General features: G+C 37.2%; 3 protein-coding genes across 4 annotated transcripts; 1 reads left to right on the top strand and 2 right to left on the bottom strand.

Annotated features, from left to right (window-relative positions):
- The first annotated feature begins 188 nt into the window (after window positions 1-188).
- Window positions 189-9,763, top strand: LOC104722978 (tripeptidyl-peptidase 2). The gene is made up of 34 exons (XM_087476329.1): window positions 189-907; window positions 1,128-1,206; window positions 1,297-1,370; window positions 1,491-1,600; window positions 1,735-1,815; window positions 1,911-1,997; window positions 2,100-2,242; window positions 2,361-2,511; window positions 2,589-2,711; window positions 2,937-3,020; window positions 3,123-3,310; window positions 3,392-3,566; window positions 3,652-3,773; window positions 3,847-3,926; window positions 4,208-4,266; window positions 4,555-4,709; window positions 4,813-4,991; window positions 5,099-5,211; window positions 5,288-5,458; window positions 5,965-6,093; window positions 6,178-6,278; window positions 6,370-6,487; window positions 6,719-6,798; window positions 7,009-7,075; window positions 7,268-7,350; window positions 7,449-7,500; window positions 7,581-7,712; window positions 7,890-7,961; window positions 8,115-8,207; window positions 8,338-8,433; window positions 8,608-8,706; window positions 8,832-8,924; window positions 9,133-9,294; window positions 9,388-9,763. The coding sequence occupies exons 1-34, from the start codon at window positions 430-432 to the stop codon at window positions 9,544-9,546; spliced, it is 4,188 nt and encodes a 1,395-aa protein (XP_087332455.1). The 5' UTR covers window positions 189-429; the 3' UTR covers window positions 9,547-9,763.
- Window positions 9,764-12,047: 2,284 nt separating this feature from the next.
- Window positions 12,048-13,922, bottom strand: LOC104722979 (berberine bridge enzyme-like 21). The gene has a single exon (XM_010441260.3). It carries the CDS (start codon window positions 13,823-13,825, stop codon window positions 12,197-12,199), a length of 1,629 nt encoding a protein of 542 aa, XP_010439562.1. The 5' UTR covers window positions 13,826-13,922; the 3' UTR covers window positions 12,048-12,196.
- A 1,166-nt stretch (window positions 13,923-15,088) lies between these two features.
- LOC104722980 (berberine bridge enzyme-like 19) lies at window positions 15,089-17,473 on the bottom strand. Of its 2 annotated transcripts, none has more exons than XM_087475288.1 (2): window positions 15,658-17,473; window positions 15,089-15,319 (listed from the first exon to the last, which is right to left on the bottom strand). In XM_087475288.1, exons 1-2 carry the CDS (start codon window positions 17,264-17,266, stop codon window positions 15,219-15,221), a joined length of 1,710 nt encoding a protein of 569 aa, XP_087331414.1. In that variant the 5' UTR covers window positions 17,267-17,473; the 3' UTR covers window positions 15,089-15,218. The 2 variants fall into 2 exon arrangements, with proteins under 2 accessions (XP_087331414.1, XP_087331413.1); XM_087475287.1 differs by having other exon boundaries at window positions 15,089-15,349; window positions 15,658-17,364.
- Window positions 17,474-19,020: the final 1,547 nt, after the last annotated feature.

Here is a 19,020-nt window from a genome sequence, read left to right on the forward strand (position 1 = left end):
AGAAATTAACAAACTGAAACGGAATCAGTCCGAAGTACGTGTAAACTAGGTCACAAATCAGATAAATTTGATTTTCAATTAAGATAAAAGATGACAACAATGGAGAACAATCTCATAAACTAGCGAGCGAGAACCACAAGTAGCAATTAGAACTTATTGAATTTGTTTATGTTCAATTTAAAAACTCTGTACTAAATCCAAATATCACGTTATCTAGATAGAACAAAGCCAAGCCACCAGTTAGAGTCAGAGCCAGCCAGCCACCACCAAACTCCATTGACACTATCCCCAAAATTAAAAAAAAACAAAGACCTCTCTGACGACGAGTCACCACGCACGATCCGGTGTAGCAGCAGCCAGCCAGCGACTCAGCTGCTAATTGACCAAAATACCCCTACTAACTAAAAAAATTAAACACACATCCCGATTATGGATCTGAGTCTGCAGTTGCTGCAGGTTCACGGCCCGTCGTGTCCTTCTTATTGGGCTTCTTCTTCTTCTTCTTCTTCTTCTTCTTCTTCTTCTTCTTCTTCTTCTTCTTCTTCACTCTCTCGTCCTCTTGATTTCATCATTTCCTCTTCTTCATCACCGTTTCTTCTTCATCGAAGACTCAAATTGTTCGGAAGAAGAAGCTGCTCTCGTTTTCGTGGAATCCGATTAAGAAGGAGTGGTTCCCTGGCGATGCCTTGTTCTTCTTCTGAGAATCTTACGGCTTCTCGCGTCGGTTGTGGCGGAGGAGGTGGTGTTGGTGGTGGTGGTGGAGCTGAGAATGCTTCTGTCGCTAATTTCAAGCTGAACGAGTCTACTTTCCTTGCTTCTCTCATGCCTAAGAAAGAAATCCGTGCGGATCGCTTCGTTGAAGATCATCCTGAGTACGACGGTCGTGGCGTCGTTATCGCTATCTTTGGTACTACTACTTCTTCCTTTCGTTTTCTTCAATCTTTAAAGCATCTGGTTTTGTTTATGGAGATTATATACATGAGCCTTATGTTATAGTTAAAGTTGCTTGTACTGGATTAGATGATAGTAGAGCGATTGATTGGTTTTTAAGACGGCGGCGTTGTAGCTCTCCGAGTAAAATTCTGATTGAGGAATTGAGCAAATGGAAATTTGTTTTGTTTTTCCAGATTCTGGTTTTGATCCTTCTGCTGCTGGCTTGCATGTAACTTCTGATGGGAAACCTAAGGTTCTGGACGTCATTGACTGGTATATTTGTGGTTTACTTGAATTTTTGCTTCCGGTGTTCTTTGTTTGTTGAAGTGACTGACCTAATGGTATCCATTTTTTATCGTTCAGTACTGGAAGTGGGGATATCGATACATCCACAGTGGTGAAAGCCGATGAAGATGGTCATATTCGTGGAGCATCAGGTCAGTGATTTGATCAAGAGATATTTATGATATCTGCATAATAGTTAATTTTATGGTTTGTCAATTTTCTAGCTATATTGTACGTTGCTCATTTCTTCTGATTAAACAAAATGGTTACAGGGGTACCTTTGGTTGTCAATTCCTCATGGAAAAACCCCACAGGAGAGTGGCGTGTAGGTTGCAAGTTGGTTTACCAGCTATTTACTGATGACTTAACTTCTCGTGTCAAGGTAGCGATTAGAGTTGTGATTTTTGCGGCTGTTGGATTTTTTATTCACCTACTCCTTAAATCTTTAACAAGTTATACAGATATGGTCTGCAATTTCAGTTGTCTAATATCTCTCTCTGTTTTCTCGTCACATAGAAAGAGAGAAGGAAAAACTGGGATGAAAAGAATCAGGAAGAAATTGCAAAGGCTTTAAAGAATCTGTATGATTTCGATCAGGTGCTACAAAGATACTGAATCTGGTTTAATGTATTATGGATGTTGAGTTAGTGCGGTGCTAATTTAATTCTATCATTACCTCATTTGTCCTGCAGAAGCACAGCAAGGTGGAAGATACGAAATTGAAGAAGACCCGTGAAGACCTCCAAAGCAAAGTTGATTTTCTGAAAAAACAAGCTGATGTAAGTTTAGAGACTGTCCTTTGGTAGTTCTATACTTCTATTTCTGCATACTTGTTCGCTGGTTTCTTGAATCTTTGCTGTAAATCAATTGTTTTTCTGTAGAAATATGAAGACAAAGGGCCTGTTATTGATGCTGTTGTGTGGCATGATGGAGAAGTATGGAGGGTCGCACTTGATACGCAGAGTCTGGAAGAGGATCCAGATTGCGGGAAACTAGCAGACTTCTCCCCTCTGACTAACTATCGGCAAGTCTTCCTCTAAAGATCTATTTCTTATCAAAGTTCAGGTTTTTATTGTTTGGGAGCATGATTTGTTCACCAATAATAATAATTATTTTTCATCTCAATCTTATATGTACTACAGAATTGAGCGGAAGTATGGCGTGTTTAGCCGACTAGATGCATGCTCCTTTGTTGCTAACGTGTATGATGAGGGAAAGGTCCTAAGCATTGTAACTGATAGTTCTCCTCATGGCACCCATGTTGCTGGAATAGCTACTGCACACCACCCTGAGGTGCCAACACATCTATATCAGTTTATATATTGATAATTTGTTGCAACCAATTAATTCCTTTTCTATTTTTATGTTAGGAGCATTTGTTAAATGGTGTAGCACCTGGTGCACAAATAATATCTTGCAAAATTGGAGACTCGCGGTTAGGTTCAATGGAGACCGGAACTGGTTTGTCACGGGCATTGATAGCTGCCCTGGAGGTAATAATTCATTTAGCTGAAAATAATTCACCATTATTACAATTGTAACTTCTTAATATTACATCCTTTCAAGTTTGAACAAAACAAGTCGTATTTCTCTTAATTGACTTTGTAACATCAGGAAGTATTTCATCTGTGTGGATTATTATATGTGAGGTTTGCATTGACATAAGTCAATACTTTCAGTATTTCTTTTTTATATGCTGACTTGTATAAATGTTACAGCATAAATGTGATCTTGTCAACATGAGCTATGGAGAGCCAGCATTACTTCCAGACTATGGGCGCTTTGTTGATCTTGTTACTGAAGTATCATTCAAACCCTTCTACCTTTATTTGTGCAGCACTTATCAGCTTGTGTTTTGTGACTTTTATCTTGCATTTATTGTCATTCTGCTGTGTTTTTTGTAGGCCGTGAACAAGAGACGCCTAATATTTGTAAGTAGTGCTGGCAACAGTGGTCCAGCTTTGACAACAGTCGGAGCACCGGGTGGAACAACTTCCAGTATCATTGGTGTTGGTGCATATGTTTCTCCTGCAATGGCAGCTGGTGCCCATTCAGTAGTGGAACCTCCCAGCGAGGGGCTTGAATACACTTGGTATTTTCACTGTTTTCCTTTCTTTTGATTCATTCTATAGCTAGTTGTAGATGGCATTATATATTTATTGCTATATTGTAGGTCAAGCCGGGGGCCAACATCTGATGGGGATCTTGGTGTCTGCATAAGTGCACCTGGTGGGGCTGTTGCTCCTGTTCCTACATGGACGCTTCAAAGACGCATGCTCATGAATGGAACATCAATGGCATCTCCTTCTGCCTGTGGAGCAATTGCGTTACTTCTAAGTGCTATGAAGGTTTCTTCTTCAACATTTTTTGGTATATACGTTTTTTCCCCCGTTATTTTCATTCTGCTGCTGACATTCTTTGATACTTCTGTAGGCTGAAGGCATCCCAGTTAGCCCGTACACTGTGAGAAGGGCCCTCGAGAATACATCTACACCTGTAGGTGATCTGCCTGAAGATAAACTAACTACTGGACAAGGGCTTATGCAAGTCGATAAGTAAGATTCTATACTGTGTAATTAATGTGACACCATATTTTAAATAGTTAGTTAATTTATTTTGTTATGACAGGGCATACGAATACTTGAAAAAGTTTCAGGACTGTCCATGCGTAAACTATCAGATAAAGGTCAATCTCTCCGGAAAAACAAGTATGTAAACAAAGAATTTGAACTTTATTTTAAAGATTTTTCAAGCTAGAATCTTATTAAAAACTTGCTTGCTGAAACGTATCCCACATTCTTATTAGAATTAATTATAAACAGGACAACTGATGTTGATTTCCAATTTATATTTTGAATTTGTATCTCATCTATGTGTAGCTATTGACCTAAAGGGCTTCCTACTTTTGCCTGGGGAAAGTTCCCTAAGATTTTGAGTTTTATCGATAAAACATGTACCTTTCTTTTTATGATGAACTCTGTAAACGCAGTTCCAACATCACGGGGCATTTACCTGCGGGAGGGTACTGCTTGCAGACAGTCTACTGAGGTGAGCTGTTTTTATATATCTGGAATATGTTTACTCATGAGTATGCATGGCATAGTAATCTGCCCAAATGCATACCAACATAAATTCTATATAAAAAATCATTATCTTCATGCGACATGCCATATTCGTCCATTTCTAGAATATTAAGTTCTTTGGATGCCCTATCATGGAGCCAGAATTTCGCTTGGCATACTTTATCGCCTACCAGATGCGTAGTATATTTTACTTTCAAGCTTTTCTTATATCTCATGTCTGGTATATGAAACAAGCATAGTTTTGACTTTCCAGTGGACGGTACAAGTTGATCCGAAGTTCCATGAAGGTGCAAGTAATTTAAAGGAACTTGTCCCTTTTGAGGAATGTCTTGAGTTGCACACCACAGATGAAGGAGTTGTACGGGTTCCTGACTATCTCCTTCTCACTCATAATGGACGTAGCTTCAAGTTAGTTTTTTCCAATCCTGTATCTTGCTCCTTATGTTCGTTTTGCTTTTCCGTGCCATGTTATCTCTGTAGTAAAGTTATATCATCTGTTTTCACTTTTCAGCGTTGTTGTGGACCCCACAAATCTTGGGTATGGTGTGCATTACTTTGAAGTTTATGGGATTGATTGCAAAGCACCAGAGCGGGGTCCTCTTTTCAGAATTCCAGTAACAATAATAATACCAGAGACTGTGGCAAATCGACCTCCAGTTATTTCATTTCCACAAATGTCTTTCATCTCAGGTTATCGTTTGTGGACTTTGTAATGTGTGCTTTATAACAAATAAGTCCTCTGAAACGGCATCCATCTTTTACCTTTGATATTTTACTGTCAATAATTCCCACTGTAGGCCACATTGAACGAAGATTTATCGAGGTACCACATGGAGCAACATGGGCTGAGGCTACAATGCGAACTTCGGGGTTTGATACTACACGACGATTTTATATTGATACACTTCAGGTAGGGCACAATCAAGGGTAATTCTTTTCTTTTCTTTTTTTAATGGTGCTGGTTCTAATCTTTACTTAATTTGCAGCTTTGCCCATTGCGAAGGCCTATCAAGTGGGAGAGCGCATCAACTTTCGCATCTCCATCTGCTAAAAGCTTTACGTTTCCTGTGTTTAGTGGTCAAACGATGGAACTAGCTATAGCTCAATTCTGGTCAAGTGGCCTTGGGAGTCGTGAACCGACTATCGTTGACTTTGAGGTAGGAACTGAGAATTATGTGTGTAAATATATATGCTGTTAAGGCTGTTGCAAAAGTCATGTCAAATGCTTGTGTTGTTTTGTCTTTTTGTGTCATCTCGTTCTGATAAAACTCTACTTTTTATTTTAGATCTGTTGTCCCATTATTTTTGTCCACTGGTTTCCTGACTCCCCTTCTCATACTAGTTTATCTTTTGGCCCACGTTAATGCATTGCATATTTCTTTCTGCAATTTGGTTCCCTTTACAATTTTTGGCCTCACTTTAGTTGGATGTTAGGTCTCTGTTTTAGCAATAATCACTCTTGTTTGTGCATTCTCGTTTAAGAATGGTTCTGGAAACGAATTACAGGTAAATAATAGTTAAAATGTTTTAGGTCAATCATCATGCTGTGACACCTATATTATGAGAAAAGTTCTATGTTCAGTTCGCTCACGAGTACCAACTATATTGAGAACATAGTGACTTGTTAGAAATGAGTTGACGGAAGTTATGTGTGGTACTTTAGATTGCATTTCATGGAATTGGTGTCGATAAAGAAGAACTGTTACTTGATGGAAGTGAAGCACCAATAAAAGTTGAAGCTGAAGCTCTGTTGGCATCTGAAAAACTCGTTCCCATAGCTGTTCTGAACAAGGTGCGGTGTATTTAAAGATGGTATCTTCTCCTTTTCCTTTCATTTCTTGTAGAATTGCTTCTGGACAGTTTTTTTTAACTGCAGATTCGAGTTCCGTATCAACCAATTGATGCACAACTGAAGACTTTATCAACTAGCCGTGATAGGCTACTGTCCGGCAAACAAATACTAGCATTGACATTAACGTGGGTTTTGCTTCTGCGATCTTGCTTTTGTTGCTTACCTATCTCTCTATCAATTTCCAAATGAGCAATTCTCATCCTTCTGTTTCTGCAGCTACAAGTTCAAATTAGAAGATGCAGCTGAAGTGAAACCGTATATACCATTATTGAACAATCGCATATACGACACAAAATTTGAGTCCCAGTTTTATATGATCTCTGATGCCAATAAGGTACTCTTCAAACTGCCACCTAATAGGATGGGTACAAGAATAGATAAGCTTGTAATTCTCATTGGCATTGTCAACCACAAACCTGATACATTAACAAAGTTTATGAATTCCGAGCTCGGTTATGTACTAGGAAAACGCTTTTCTGTTTTCGTGTCTAGCATATTTGGTTATTTTTTTACTTTAAATCATAGTTTTTTTCTTGCCTTAACACACTGTCCTTGCATACTTCAGCGTGTATATGCAACGGGTGATGTTTATCCTGAATCTTCTAAACTTCCGAAGGGAGAATATAAACTTCAGCTGTATCTGAGGTGTGTGCTTTCATCTTTGATGGTTGCAGTTTGTTTTAAAATTTGAAGAGTATAGTTTGTACAGACTAATCTACAGGCTGAATTGACCTCCTCAACATGTTCGGTTGACAAGTTCCTGTAAACTATTTTTTTTTATGGTTGACAACGTTGTTTCACAGTGCATATTTACGTATTTAGTCTTCTACTCTAAAAGCTAATTGTTTTCACCAGGCATGAAAATGTGCAGCTGCTGGAAAAGTTGAAGCAGCTCATTTTGTTTATCGAAAGAAATGTGGGGGTAAGATTGTGAATTGTGTTACGTTATACTTAATTTTGAAAAGCTAGATGTGATTTTTCAGATTAAAAAAAAAAAGAAATTCCGGAACAGAGTTGATTTTTTGCGTGTTTTCTGATGTCGATATAGATCATTTTTGCAACCTTAGAATTCATGAAGAGTTGATTTTTTCCATCTAATTTGCTGGTGGTGCAGGAGGTTCGGCTGAACTTACATTCTGAACCAGATGGTCCAGTCACAGGGAATGGTGCCTTTAAGTCCTCTCTTCTAATGCCAGGGTACTTTTTTTTTTGGCTCACTTACCAGTTTAAACTTGTGTGGCTGCTGCGGTGGTTGTTCTCTGGATGTATTTCTCACCTTATTTATCACCCTGCAGGGTGAAGGAAGCGTTTTATCTGGGCCCACCAACAAAGGACAAGCTACCCAAGGTTTAGTAGATAGTTGAAAGTATAGTTAATTGTTCTGATGCATATATTTCTCAAATGTACATTTTTAATTTCGCCTGCAGAACTCTCCCCAAGGATCTGTGTTGGTGGGAGAAATCTCATATGGGAAACTGTCGTTTGATGATAAAGAAGGGAAGAATCCAAAGGATAATCCTGTATCTTATCCGATATCATATGTGGTTCCACCAAATAAGGTATCTAAAAACTCATTTTTGGTCTTGTTTTCCTGGTAGCATAGGCTTGTGATACTTGACGCAGTAATGCAAGAAAATCTGGCTACAGGAGCTTAATATTTTTGTCTTTAGCCTGATCTAGTTGTTTCCTTGTACTCCATATCTTTTAACTTATTTATTTACTTCTTTATTCTACAGCCTGATGAAGATAAAAAGGCATCTTCTGCTTCAAATTGCTCTAAATCAGTATCAGAACGCTTGGAACAAGAGGTATAATTTGCAGAAGCATGTTTCACATTGGCTCTTAGTCAGCTTTGTGGGTCATTCTATATGTAAATGAATCAAGTACTGTTGGTCAATATTGAGGGGTTTTCTTTTCTATTTTTGGAACTGTTTTACGAAGCCACTATCTTTTATAATCAGGTTCGTGACACAAAGATTAAATTTCTCGGGAGCCTGAAACAAGAAACCGAGGAAGAGCGTTCAGAGTGGAGAAAGTTGTGTGCCTGTCTCAAGGTTTGCCAACTAAAGGCTTTTCTTTTCCGTTTAAGCAATGATTTGTGCCACTTTAAGTTTGAAAGTTTTGAAAAGGGTATGCAAATCTGAAGTACGGTTAGATTAACTTGAGCATTATGTTCCTTGGCAGTCTGAATACCCAAATTATACTCCATTACTAGCTAAGATCCTGGAAGGTTTGCTCACTCGGTCTGATGCTGGGGACAAAATCAGCCATCACGAAGAGGTAAAGTTTCAAATGAGTTACTATCCTAATTGTGCACTACTCTCTCTAATTATACATTAAACAGAATAATCAACTTCAAAACACTGAGCAGCCTCCGACAAACTCTCAAGCGTTTGTACGATGGTCAGGGAAATAAACATGTAAGCTGAATATCCCTTCGTTTTGTTTTTGCAGATTATAGAAGCTGCAAACGAAGTAGTACGCAGTGTTGACGAAGATGAGTTAGCAAGATTCTTGCAACAAAAAAGTGAACCAGAAGATGAGGAAGCAGAGGTGTGATATTATTTGATTCATTGCGTTTTCTTACAAAGTTGGTTTTTTTAAAGAGTATTCTCAACTATTTCCTTGCTTTCTTTACGAGTTTGATAACAACACCTACTGTGTTATTTCTGAATTAGATTTTGAAGAAAAAAATGGAAATGACACGTGATCAACTGACAGAGGCACTATACCAGAAAGGGTTAGCCATGGCAAGAATTGAGAATTTGAAGGTAAGACCAACAATTAACTTACATATCTCCTGGTTAACTGTTAATTAGTCTATCTGACTAGAAGAGAGGAACATGTTAGTAGTGGTGATTAACTGATTATGCATGTGATAGTTGATGAGTATAGAGCGTTAGAAGAACTACAAATAGTGTTGTCATTAGCATTTTTTATAGCTTATATTGGGAAGTGACACCGCTCAATTGTTTGCAGGGTGAGAAGGGAGATGAAGGAGAAGAAGAAAGTAGCCAGAAGGATAAATTCGAGGAGAATTTCAAAGAACTGACAAAATGGGTAGACGTGAAATCATCGAAGTTTGGCACTCTCACTGTTCTAAGAGAGAAACGGCTCTCACGACTCGGGACCGCGTTGAAGGTAAACACGTCAATCTATTCTCTAGACGTACCAAGAAACTGCAAATGATGCTCATCTGAAATCACTGATCCACATGACTGATAATGATTTCAGGTACTTGATGACTTGATCCAAAACGAGAGCGAGATTGCGAATAAGAAACTCTACGAACTGAAACTGGGTCTGCTGGAGGAACTAGGTTGGAGCCATTTGGTAACATATGAGAAGCAATGGATGCAGGTTCGTTTCCCTACAAGTTTACCCCTCTTTTAGTAGTGGTTGTTGCTAAGTGCTTGTTCAATAAAAAGCTTGTCCAGAATGTAGTGTGCTAAGTTCTTGTCCAATAAAAAGCTTGTCCAGAACATTTAATTCCTTGTAATTCCCAAGCTACTGTTTTATTTTGTAGTCTTTATAAACTGTAGGTTCTTGGTCTATATTGTGAGACATTTTTCGGTTGTGAGTCAATAAAATTATATAGATCAATTTACTATTTGTGTAAATGTGGAATCTTGCTCCTTCCAATAAAAGTGATCGAGAGATGAACAAGCTTTTTGTTGACTTCCTCCCTTAAAGTACTCTTTGTCATCATGTATAACAAACTTATGATAATTAATGTTATCCGTGCCTTTACCACCGAATTTGTAATCGTGTATTAATAAGATGTGTGTTCGCGCTGGCTCAGAGATTATATGACTAATCGGATAAGTTAATCTTTATCTCTAAGGAATGATTTAGTAAGAAGAGTCGCATAAGACAGGTCTCCTTTAAACAAGCGAGTAACGACGACCAAATACACTCTGATAATGTTTTTGTTTATCAAAATTTCCACTATTGACCAGTCTAGCACCATTATAGAAGACTTTTGATCCTGTATTTGTTGTTAGGGTTCTTTCTTCTCATTAAAATTTTGATTTCTTTTTTCCCGTCAATTATTTTGCTACTTTGACTATTGAATTGGTTAGCTTACTTTTACTTTTGAATTTGTATTAATACTTTGTCGTGTCTTATCACGAATCCTTATCTAATTTTCCAATTCAATTAGGTTCGACTTTTTTTTTTTTTTTTTAAACTGAACTAACTAATCGAAGTAAAAATAGAAGACTATTATTGCACCAAAAGATGTAAGATTACATCTCACCTACTTCCTCCTATCATATGTTTGGTAATGTAAACTAATGCAACTTTTACTTTTGTAATCCAGTAGTTTGTATTAATATTTTACCTGTCTTATCACGAATTCCTATCTAATTTTTCAATTCAATAAGGTTCGATCATTTTTTTTTTTCCTTTAACTAAACTAATCGAAGTAGAAATGGAAGACTTTGTACCTTAAGACGTAAGATTATATCTCACCTACTTCCTCCTATCATAGTTTGGTAATTTTAAAGTAATGCAACTCTGTCCCTTTTCATGATCTTGTTTGAGATACACTAATTGATAATTGACCACCTTTCTTGGAAAGTAGTGGCGTAGTGCTTAATGTGTGATATATGTATATGCAAGTGTGTGAAGCACAAAGGCCACTATGAGTTTTGTACATGCGTTAGATTAGATAATACAATTATACAATGATCATATTGACTCGATTAAAAAGTCCATGATTTGACTGTGAATTATATTTCGTCTATTATATTGAAATGTTAAATCCGTATGCGTTCACTAGAGAATTAATAAGATTGCTGCTAACTTAATACTTTGACAAAAATCATAAATGTGATTATTTTAGTAGAATTTCAGTTGAATACTCACAGAATAGTTGAATAATGCTTACATATAGTACGATTCCGTGAATGATTTACCAATCATGTGGCATCATAAATTTTTGAGAAAATAAATAACTACAAGAAGACATTTTTTTGCTCAAAAACTTAACATGATACTATTATGTAAAGTATAGTCATATTCATACTATATGCATCCTATCCCGTTATATATAATAACATTCATCAAAACTGTAGTTACCAATTCGTTATCTAAAACACTAGCTAGTATTATATCAAATAAAGCTTCGTCCAACATATTAATTTTCTTGTTACAGTAGTTTACGTGACACATGTTACTCCTTCGAAAGTCCATGATAGTTTTTTTTTTCTGGTCGGAGCATGATGGTTTACGCCTCAGAAAATATTAAAACAGAAAATGATTACTAAAATTATTTTGTTGCGCCATCTTTGTTGAATCCATATTTCATAATGCAAGATCATTATTACACTTTTGAACCTCTTGAACCATGCATAACCCAATTATACTTTTTTTCTTTTGTTACTTGCATTAAAATAAAATAAAAACCCAAAATTCTAATCCTCAAAACCGAAAACGAAAGTCCTTGAAAACGTGCAGTTTGATACACGAGTCTATCTAGAAACAAAAAAAACATAGAAAACGAAACAAAATATAGTTTGACTTTTAGGATCTAGTCAACGATTCAATCTAGAAATTCTGAAAGACTTTTAAGACCACACCGGCACAACTCCTACGAATACGGTTACTACTCTAGCTCATGCCCAGCCCATCGTCTTGGCTGTGACCTGTGGCCGTGTTAGGTTCCACCGTCGTTCCCTTCCCCAATTACAAGTCAATTGGTCAACTCTTATCATTCGTTAAATAATCCAAAATTTAATCACGAGTCATTGTTGGTTAAACTACTACAAAATCAGAATCCTCAATTTCCGCAATAAAATTCAATATCAGGTAGCTACATCCAACAATCAACGGTTTTATAATTTCTGTGTTTATCATCAATACCACCAACCCCCTTTTAAAAGCTTTTCACATCAGGAACAAAGAATCTTAAAATAGAGTTCCGTGAAAACAATAAATAGTATACAATATTCCAAATCATCATATTCTTCATCACTAAACATTATTGGCTTATTCAAAATCAAACCTTTTTAATATAAAAAAAAAAAACTCAATTTTGTTATCACTGTGCCTTACTAGGCAAGGTAGGTATACTCTGTTCATTCCTGAAGAAATTCTCTGGATCAACCGCGGTTTTAATCTTCACTAATCGATCAAAGTTCTCACCGAAATACTTCCTTCCATACACCTCTCCTTCCTTGTAACTATCAGCACCATGATCGTTCACACCGATATCTACATCCCGGTAGTTCAAGTAAGCGTTTCTAGGGTTCTTGCTCACAAACCCGGTCATGAAACTGTAAAGAACCTTAGCCTGATTCAAGAAACCCTTCTCTATCGCCGCAGAGTTTTCTTTCCAGTTCACAGAGTACTGAATCTTGAAAAGCTTCTTTCGATGCGGAAACGGCGTGGCGTCAACCGCAACCTCAGCCATTTTCCCACCATACGGGTTAAAAACAAGCCCTATTTTCCCCAACTCGATCATCTTCTTGAACAAAGACTTAATCCCATCTCTAGGAATCTCACTCGCAACATAATCCGATTTCCTCTTCCCGAAACTCGCAGTATCGAGTTCCCGATCAAGAAGCACCTTAGGATTAGTCTTAGTTGCATTCTCATCGTTATCCCACCATAAAACAGACTGAATCCAAGTCATCTCCTGACAACTCTCCTTCTTCAATCCCAATTCAGGAAACTCCTTAGCAAGCAACGCAACAACTTCGTCTGCTCTGCCTAAGAACAGAGCAACCACTGTAGCTCTCACAGTCTTCACCTTCTTCCTCGTCACTGGTTGAATCAGCATCCTCATAAACAGACTCGGATCTGTCTTCGGACCCACGGATTGCCATTTATAAACCATATCCACAGCTCCTGAATCCATATACTGCTCCACTCTAAACACCGTAACAGTTTCTGGTACAGGAACGAGCTTGACCTTGTATCCCAATACAACTCCGAAGCTACCTCCTCCTCCACCGGAGATAGCCCAGAAAAGATCCTCACCCATCGCTTTCCGATCCAAAATCTGACCTTTGACATCTACGAGCTTAGCATCCTCAACGTAATCCACAGATAACCCAAATTTTCTCACCATGTTACCGTAACCAGCGCCGCTTAAATGCCCACCGACACCAACCGTGGGACAAACTCCGGCGGGAAAGCCATGGACTTTGCTTTTCTGCCAAATCCCGTAATAAACTTCTCCGAGAGTGGCTCCGGCGGAGATCCACGCAGACTGATCGGCGATGTCGACGGAGACGTCACGAAGATTCGACATGTCGAGGATGAAAAAGGGTTTATCAGAGATGTAAGAGAGACCTTCGTAATCATGGCCGCCGCTTCGGATTTTGACGAGGAAGTTTAAGGATTTTGAGCAAACGACGGCGGCGCTGACGTGGCTCTCGGAGCGAGGCGTGACGATGATGGTGGGTTTGGGAGTAGAGGAAGTGTTGAATCTCGCATTGCGGATGTAAGCACGGAGGACGGAGGAGTAAGAAGGGTTTGTTTGAGAGAAGACATTGTCAGTGATTTGGGTTTGTGGGGATTTCGTCTTGTCGGAGAAACATTGAACGAATGATTCGTAGATTGAGTCAGACGACGGAGGTGCAGCGAACATGGACAAAGGGAGAGTTACGAGGAAGAGGACAATAAAAAGGACAGAGACAAAGGTTTGTTCTTTAATCATCATCATCCTTGTAATGAGAGAGAGAGAGAGAGAGAGAGAGAGAGAGAGAGAGATTCGTTGCTGCTTCTCTGTTCTGTCTGTACTTTTATAACCGCTAATCAGTAGAGATAATGTTTTTTTTTTCCTTTAATCATTTTAATTACAATATGACAATATCTATACATACTTTTTTGGTATATATATTATTATTAATCACAATGGCATAATAATATAATTATAGTTTTGTTTCGTGGGTTGTTATTTTAATCAATGGTCAACATTTGTCAAAGACTCAAAAGGTCGTAGTGATTAGGAACTGCAGAGGAAAGTATCAAATTAGGCCTAAATCAAATCAAATCAAATTAGATTATCTTTCTTTATCTTGATTTGATTTCACAAATTTTATTGCTTTTTAGTGAACTAAATTTCCATTTAAATACAGAAACAAATTTAATTTGTATATGACAAATCACCGCAAATTAACACATTTCCTAAAATTTGAAAACTTTTTTGAAGATATGTACTTGGTTAGTTCCTAAAATAATCTATATTAATATTTTGATTAAACTTTTCATTGTTCTTCATTTTATCATAAAATTTTTATGGCAAAAATCTTCAAGGCTATGTTTATCCTACCAATCTATATTATTGCTTTTTAGTGAACTAAATTTCCATTTAAATATTAGGTTGATTTAGTTTTTACAATTAAATGAGTTTTTATATCGGTTTGAGTTTATAAATAAGAATATAAGAATTAGGATTTAGATTTTATAATTAAAACGAAAGTTATATGTCAGTTTGGGTTTACAAATGAAGTGATTATAGTTTAGACTTTAGATCTTACAACTAAAACAAAATTATATGTCGGTTTGGTTTTACAAATGAAGTGGTTAGGGTTAAGATTTTAGTATTTTACAATTAAAACAAAATTATATGTCGGTTTGAATTTACAAATAAGATGGTTAGGATTTAAATTTTACAATTAGAACGAACTTATATACTAGTTTGGGTGTACAAATGAGATGTTTAAAATTTAAATTTTACAATTAAAACAAAATTATTTGTTAGTTTGAATTATAAAAGAGTGATTTGGATTTTTAATTTTACAATAATGAATAAAAAAGGTTCACCCAATTATTGTCCACAAGCTAACATAAAAGTTACATTTTAAAAAGTTACATAAAAAGCATATAACAATTAAATCAAAAAGTTTATTTAACCCACTCGTAACACTTTACTGTAGCTGTAAAAAAAAAACACTTCCACTATATAATCTGTGTCTCAAGAAAATTTTGAAACTTTATAAATTCATTCAACTTCTGATAGATATCTGAAAAGAGTGAGGCTCTGTTCATCTTATGAAGAGATATCATCACTCAACTAAAACAAAACACAAAAAAAAAAAAGCAATCTCAATATTCTAGAAGACGTGTAAGATCACCGTGGCAGCTAAGGTGGCTCTTCCAGCCTGTGACCACCGTCTTGCCGTTCCCGGCGCTGGCAACAACGTTCCCTTCGTATCTGCGACCAAATCAGGTCCAAAAGTCAAACCTATCCATTTCGTTACACAAAATTGCAGGTCACAAGAAAGAATCATCGTCAACTACTCCAAACTAAACCATAAAGTTTACACAATTATCGCCTTGAATCTGAATAGCTATTTTCAACAATCACTGGTTTGGTATTCACCAGAACTTTTGACTTATTACATAGGCTTGTCGTAGAGATCCATGAACAAACTATACAATCTACAATAATCCAAAACCATATATTCTTATATTGCTTCACTATAAACATTACATTAAAGTAAAACCAATGTTTATATCAAATGATATATAAGTGATCTTTTTATGCCTTACTTGGCAAGGTAGGTATACTCTGTTCATTCCTGAAGAAATTCTCGGGATCAACCGCGGTTTTAATCTTCACTAACCGATCAAAGTTCACTCCGAAATACTTCTTTCCATACACCTTTCCTTCCTTGTAACTATTCTTCCCGTGATCGTTCACACCAATATCTACATCCCTGTAGTTCAAATAAGCACTCCTAGGCTTCTTGCTCACAAAACCAGTCATGAATCTGTAAAGCACTTTAGCCTGATTCAAGTAACCCTTCTCTATCTCGGGAGAGTTTTCTTTCCAGTTCACAGAGTACTGAATCTTGAAAAGCTTCTTACGGTGAGGAAACGGCGTCGCGGTAACCGCAACCTCAGCCATTTTACCTCCATAGGGATTAAAAACAAGCCCTATTTTCCCCAACTCGATCATCTTCTTGAACAGTGACTCAATCCCTTTCTTGGGAATCGCAGTCGCTACATAATCAGACTTCCTCTTACCGAAACTAGACGAATCAAGATTCCTATCAAGAAACACTTTAGGATCAACCTGAGTCGCATTAAGACGGTTATCCCACCATAAAGCAGACTGAAACCAAGTCATCTCCGTACAGTTCTCCTTCTTTAAACCCAATTCAGGAAACTCCTTACGAAGCAACGCAACGACCTCGTCTGCTCTGCCTAAGAACAGAGCAACCACAGAGGCTCTCACCGTCTTCACCTTATTCCTCGTTACTGGTTGAATCAACATCCTCATAAACAGATTAGGATCCGTCTTGGGAGCCACGGATTGCCATTTGTAAACCATGTCCACAGCTCCTGAGTTCATATACTGCTCTACCCTAAAAACAGTAACGGTCGATGGTACAGGAACGAGCTTGACCTTGTATCCCAAAACGACGCCGAAGCTACCTCCTCCTCCACCGGAGATAGCCCAGAAAAGATCCTCACCCATGGCTTTCCGATCCAAAATCCGACCATTTACATCGACGATCTTCGCGTCCTCGATGTGATCCACAGTTAATCCAAATTTTCTCACCATGTTACCGTAACCACCGCCGCTTACATGACCACCAACACCAACCGTGGGACAAACTCCGGCGGGGAAGCCACGGACTCTGCTTTTCTCCCAAATCCGATAGTAAACCTCGCCGAGAGTGGCTCCGGCGGAGATCCAAGCCGAGTTAGCGGCGATGTCGACGGATACGTCGCGGAGGTTCGACATGTCAAGGATGAAAAAGGGTTTATCGGAGATGTAAGAGAGACCATCGTAATCGTGGCCGCCGCTACGGATTTTGAGGAGGAAATTTAGGGTTTTTGAGCAGAGGACGGCGGCGCTGACGTGGCTCTCGGAGCGAGGAGTGACGATGATCGTGGGTTTTGGAGTAGAAGAAGTGTTGAACCTCGCATTGCGGATGTAAGCGCGGAGGACGGAGGAGAAAGCAGGGCTGCTCTGTGAGAAGACATTGTCGGTGATTTGGGACTGCGGTAATTTCGTCTTCTCGGAGAAACACTTGAGGAATGAGTTGTGGACGGAGTTCGATTGAGAGAGAGATGAGAGAGGGAGAGAGAAGAAGAGGAAGAAGAAGAGAGGGACAGAGACAAAGGTTCGTGGAGGATGTGTCGTGAGCATCTTGTCTGAAAATGGGATCTTTTCTCTTTCTTGGGTCTCGAGACGTGTTCCTCTGTTCTTTGCACTTATCTCGTTTATTTATACCCGTAGCGAGAAGATGTCTTTTTTTTTTTTTTTTTTGGTTCGTTATATAACAAAAGATATTAGTGAGGGATTAGGGGATGATTTGTGATTACAGAGATTTCGTTTTATAACAAAAAAAAAAAAGAAAGGTTCTACGTAATCGTGTCCAAACCCGCCTTAAAGCTCTCCTAAATGTAACAAAGAAAACAGTTCTTTTAACAATACAATGATAAAAGAAATTAAATTAAATATTCTAAATTTCCAAATTAAATATTCTTTTAAATATGTGTATTTATTATTCTAAAAAAAAATATTCCAAATTTTCCATTTAAAATAATAAATACACATCAAGATAGATCAAGCGGAGTTTCTTTTTTTTTCCTATCTCTCGTTTTTCGTAATGTGAATGTAAGTGCGGATTTTTTGGCACGCCAAGCGCGTCTGTTTTGGCAGCATATTTTGTTTGTAAATAATTTACCCCTAATTGGCTTTTTTGAACTGATTATTTTATTGTCAAAAAAATAATAATAAATACATATATTTAGTCTAGGAAAAAAAAACTCAAATGTATCTGAAATTTCATTTATAGTTTCATTGACATTTATGTTCATTTGAGTCACTATAGTATTTGAAGTTTTAGACATTTATTACAAGATTAAGTACGGACAAAGTTTTTCTTCAATAATTAACTCAAACTAATCTCCGTTATTTACTATAATTTACGAGTTACTTTATTACTATTTTACTAATATAAGCTACGAGTTACTTTACCGATTGAAACGTTTATACAATTATTACTAGCCAAAAAAAAAACTCCAGTGACCAGTGGTATTAAATATTAATATAGGCATTTTTAACTGTTTCAGATTGTTTCATTTACTTTTTTTTTTTTTTCTTTTTCTAATGTGTGTTCGATGTTTTAGTCAATGGTCGTAGCATTCATTGGTCGGCGTGGGTAATGTAATCCAATTGGGTTTGTGGGACTAGTGGATGATATGATATGAGGCAAGAAAAGTTGAAGGAGATTTATAACGAAGCGCTTCGATACTGTCTTTTGCGACTTCTTTGTTTGTTCGTTTTCAGTTTTTACTAAAATAAAATTGTAGGCTCTAACATCCTTTCATTTTGTATTCTTTTGTTTATCGTCAATATAATAGTATTGTTTGATTTGTCTCTATGTATCCCCTCTATACCAACACAAATGATCATGCGAATGGGAAAAAAATTGACTAGACGTTCTGAAATACCATCAATTATTTTTTTACAACAACCATCAAAATCAGAGAGACGCGTTACGACTTTTGTATTACGCACTAAAATGAAATATATTTGTTTGTACATTGGAGTTTCGTGAACTCATTTATTTTGTCATCTTTGATGCTTCTAACTTTTCAAGTCTTCCCCATGTTTTTTTTTTGTTTTGAAAAAGAAGTCTTCCCCATGTTAAAGAACAAAGTCTTCTTAATTCTGTTACGACTTCAAAAAGCTCCAGTAGACATACAATTTTAAAAAATGATTTGTCATAGGAACGATATATATACTATTATTTTTTTGTTTGAATGGAAAACTATAGTTGCGTAGATATAGGTGTTTAGTATGTTGACGAGTCTATAGCAAAAACTAATGGGCAGTGTTAACGATGTCAATACATGTCTAAACGTAAATCCTTAACCCTATTAAATTAAGAAATT

Source organism: Camelina sativa, chromosome 11, assembly GCF_030686135.1.
Source record: "Camelina sativa cultivar CO46 ecotype springtype chromosome 11, ASM3068613v1".
Classification (NCBI taxonomy): Eukaryota; Viridiplantae; Streptophyta; class Magnoliopsida; order Brassicales; family Brassicaceae; genus Camelina; species Camelina sativa.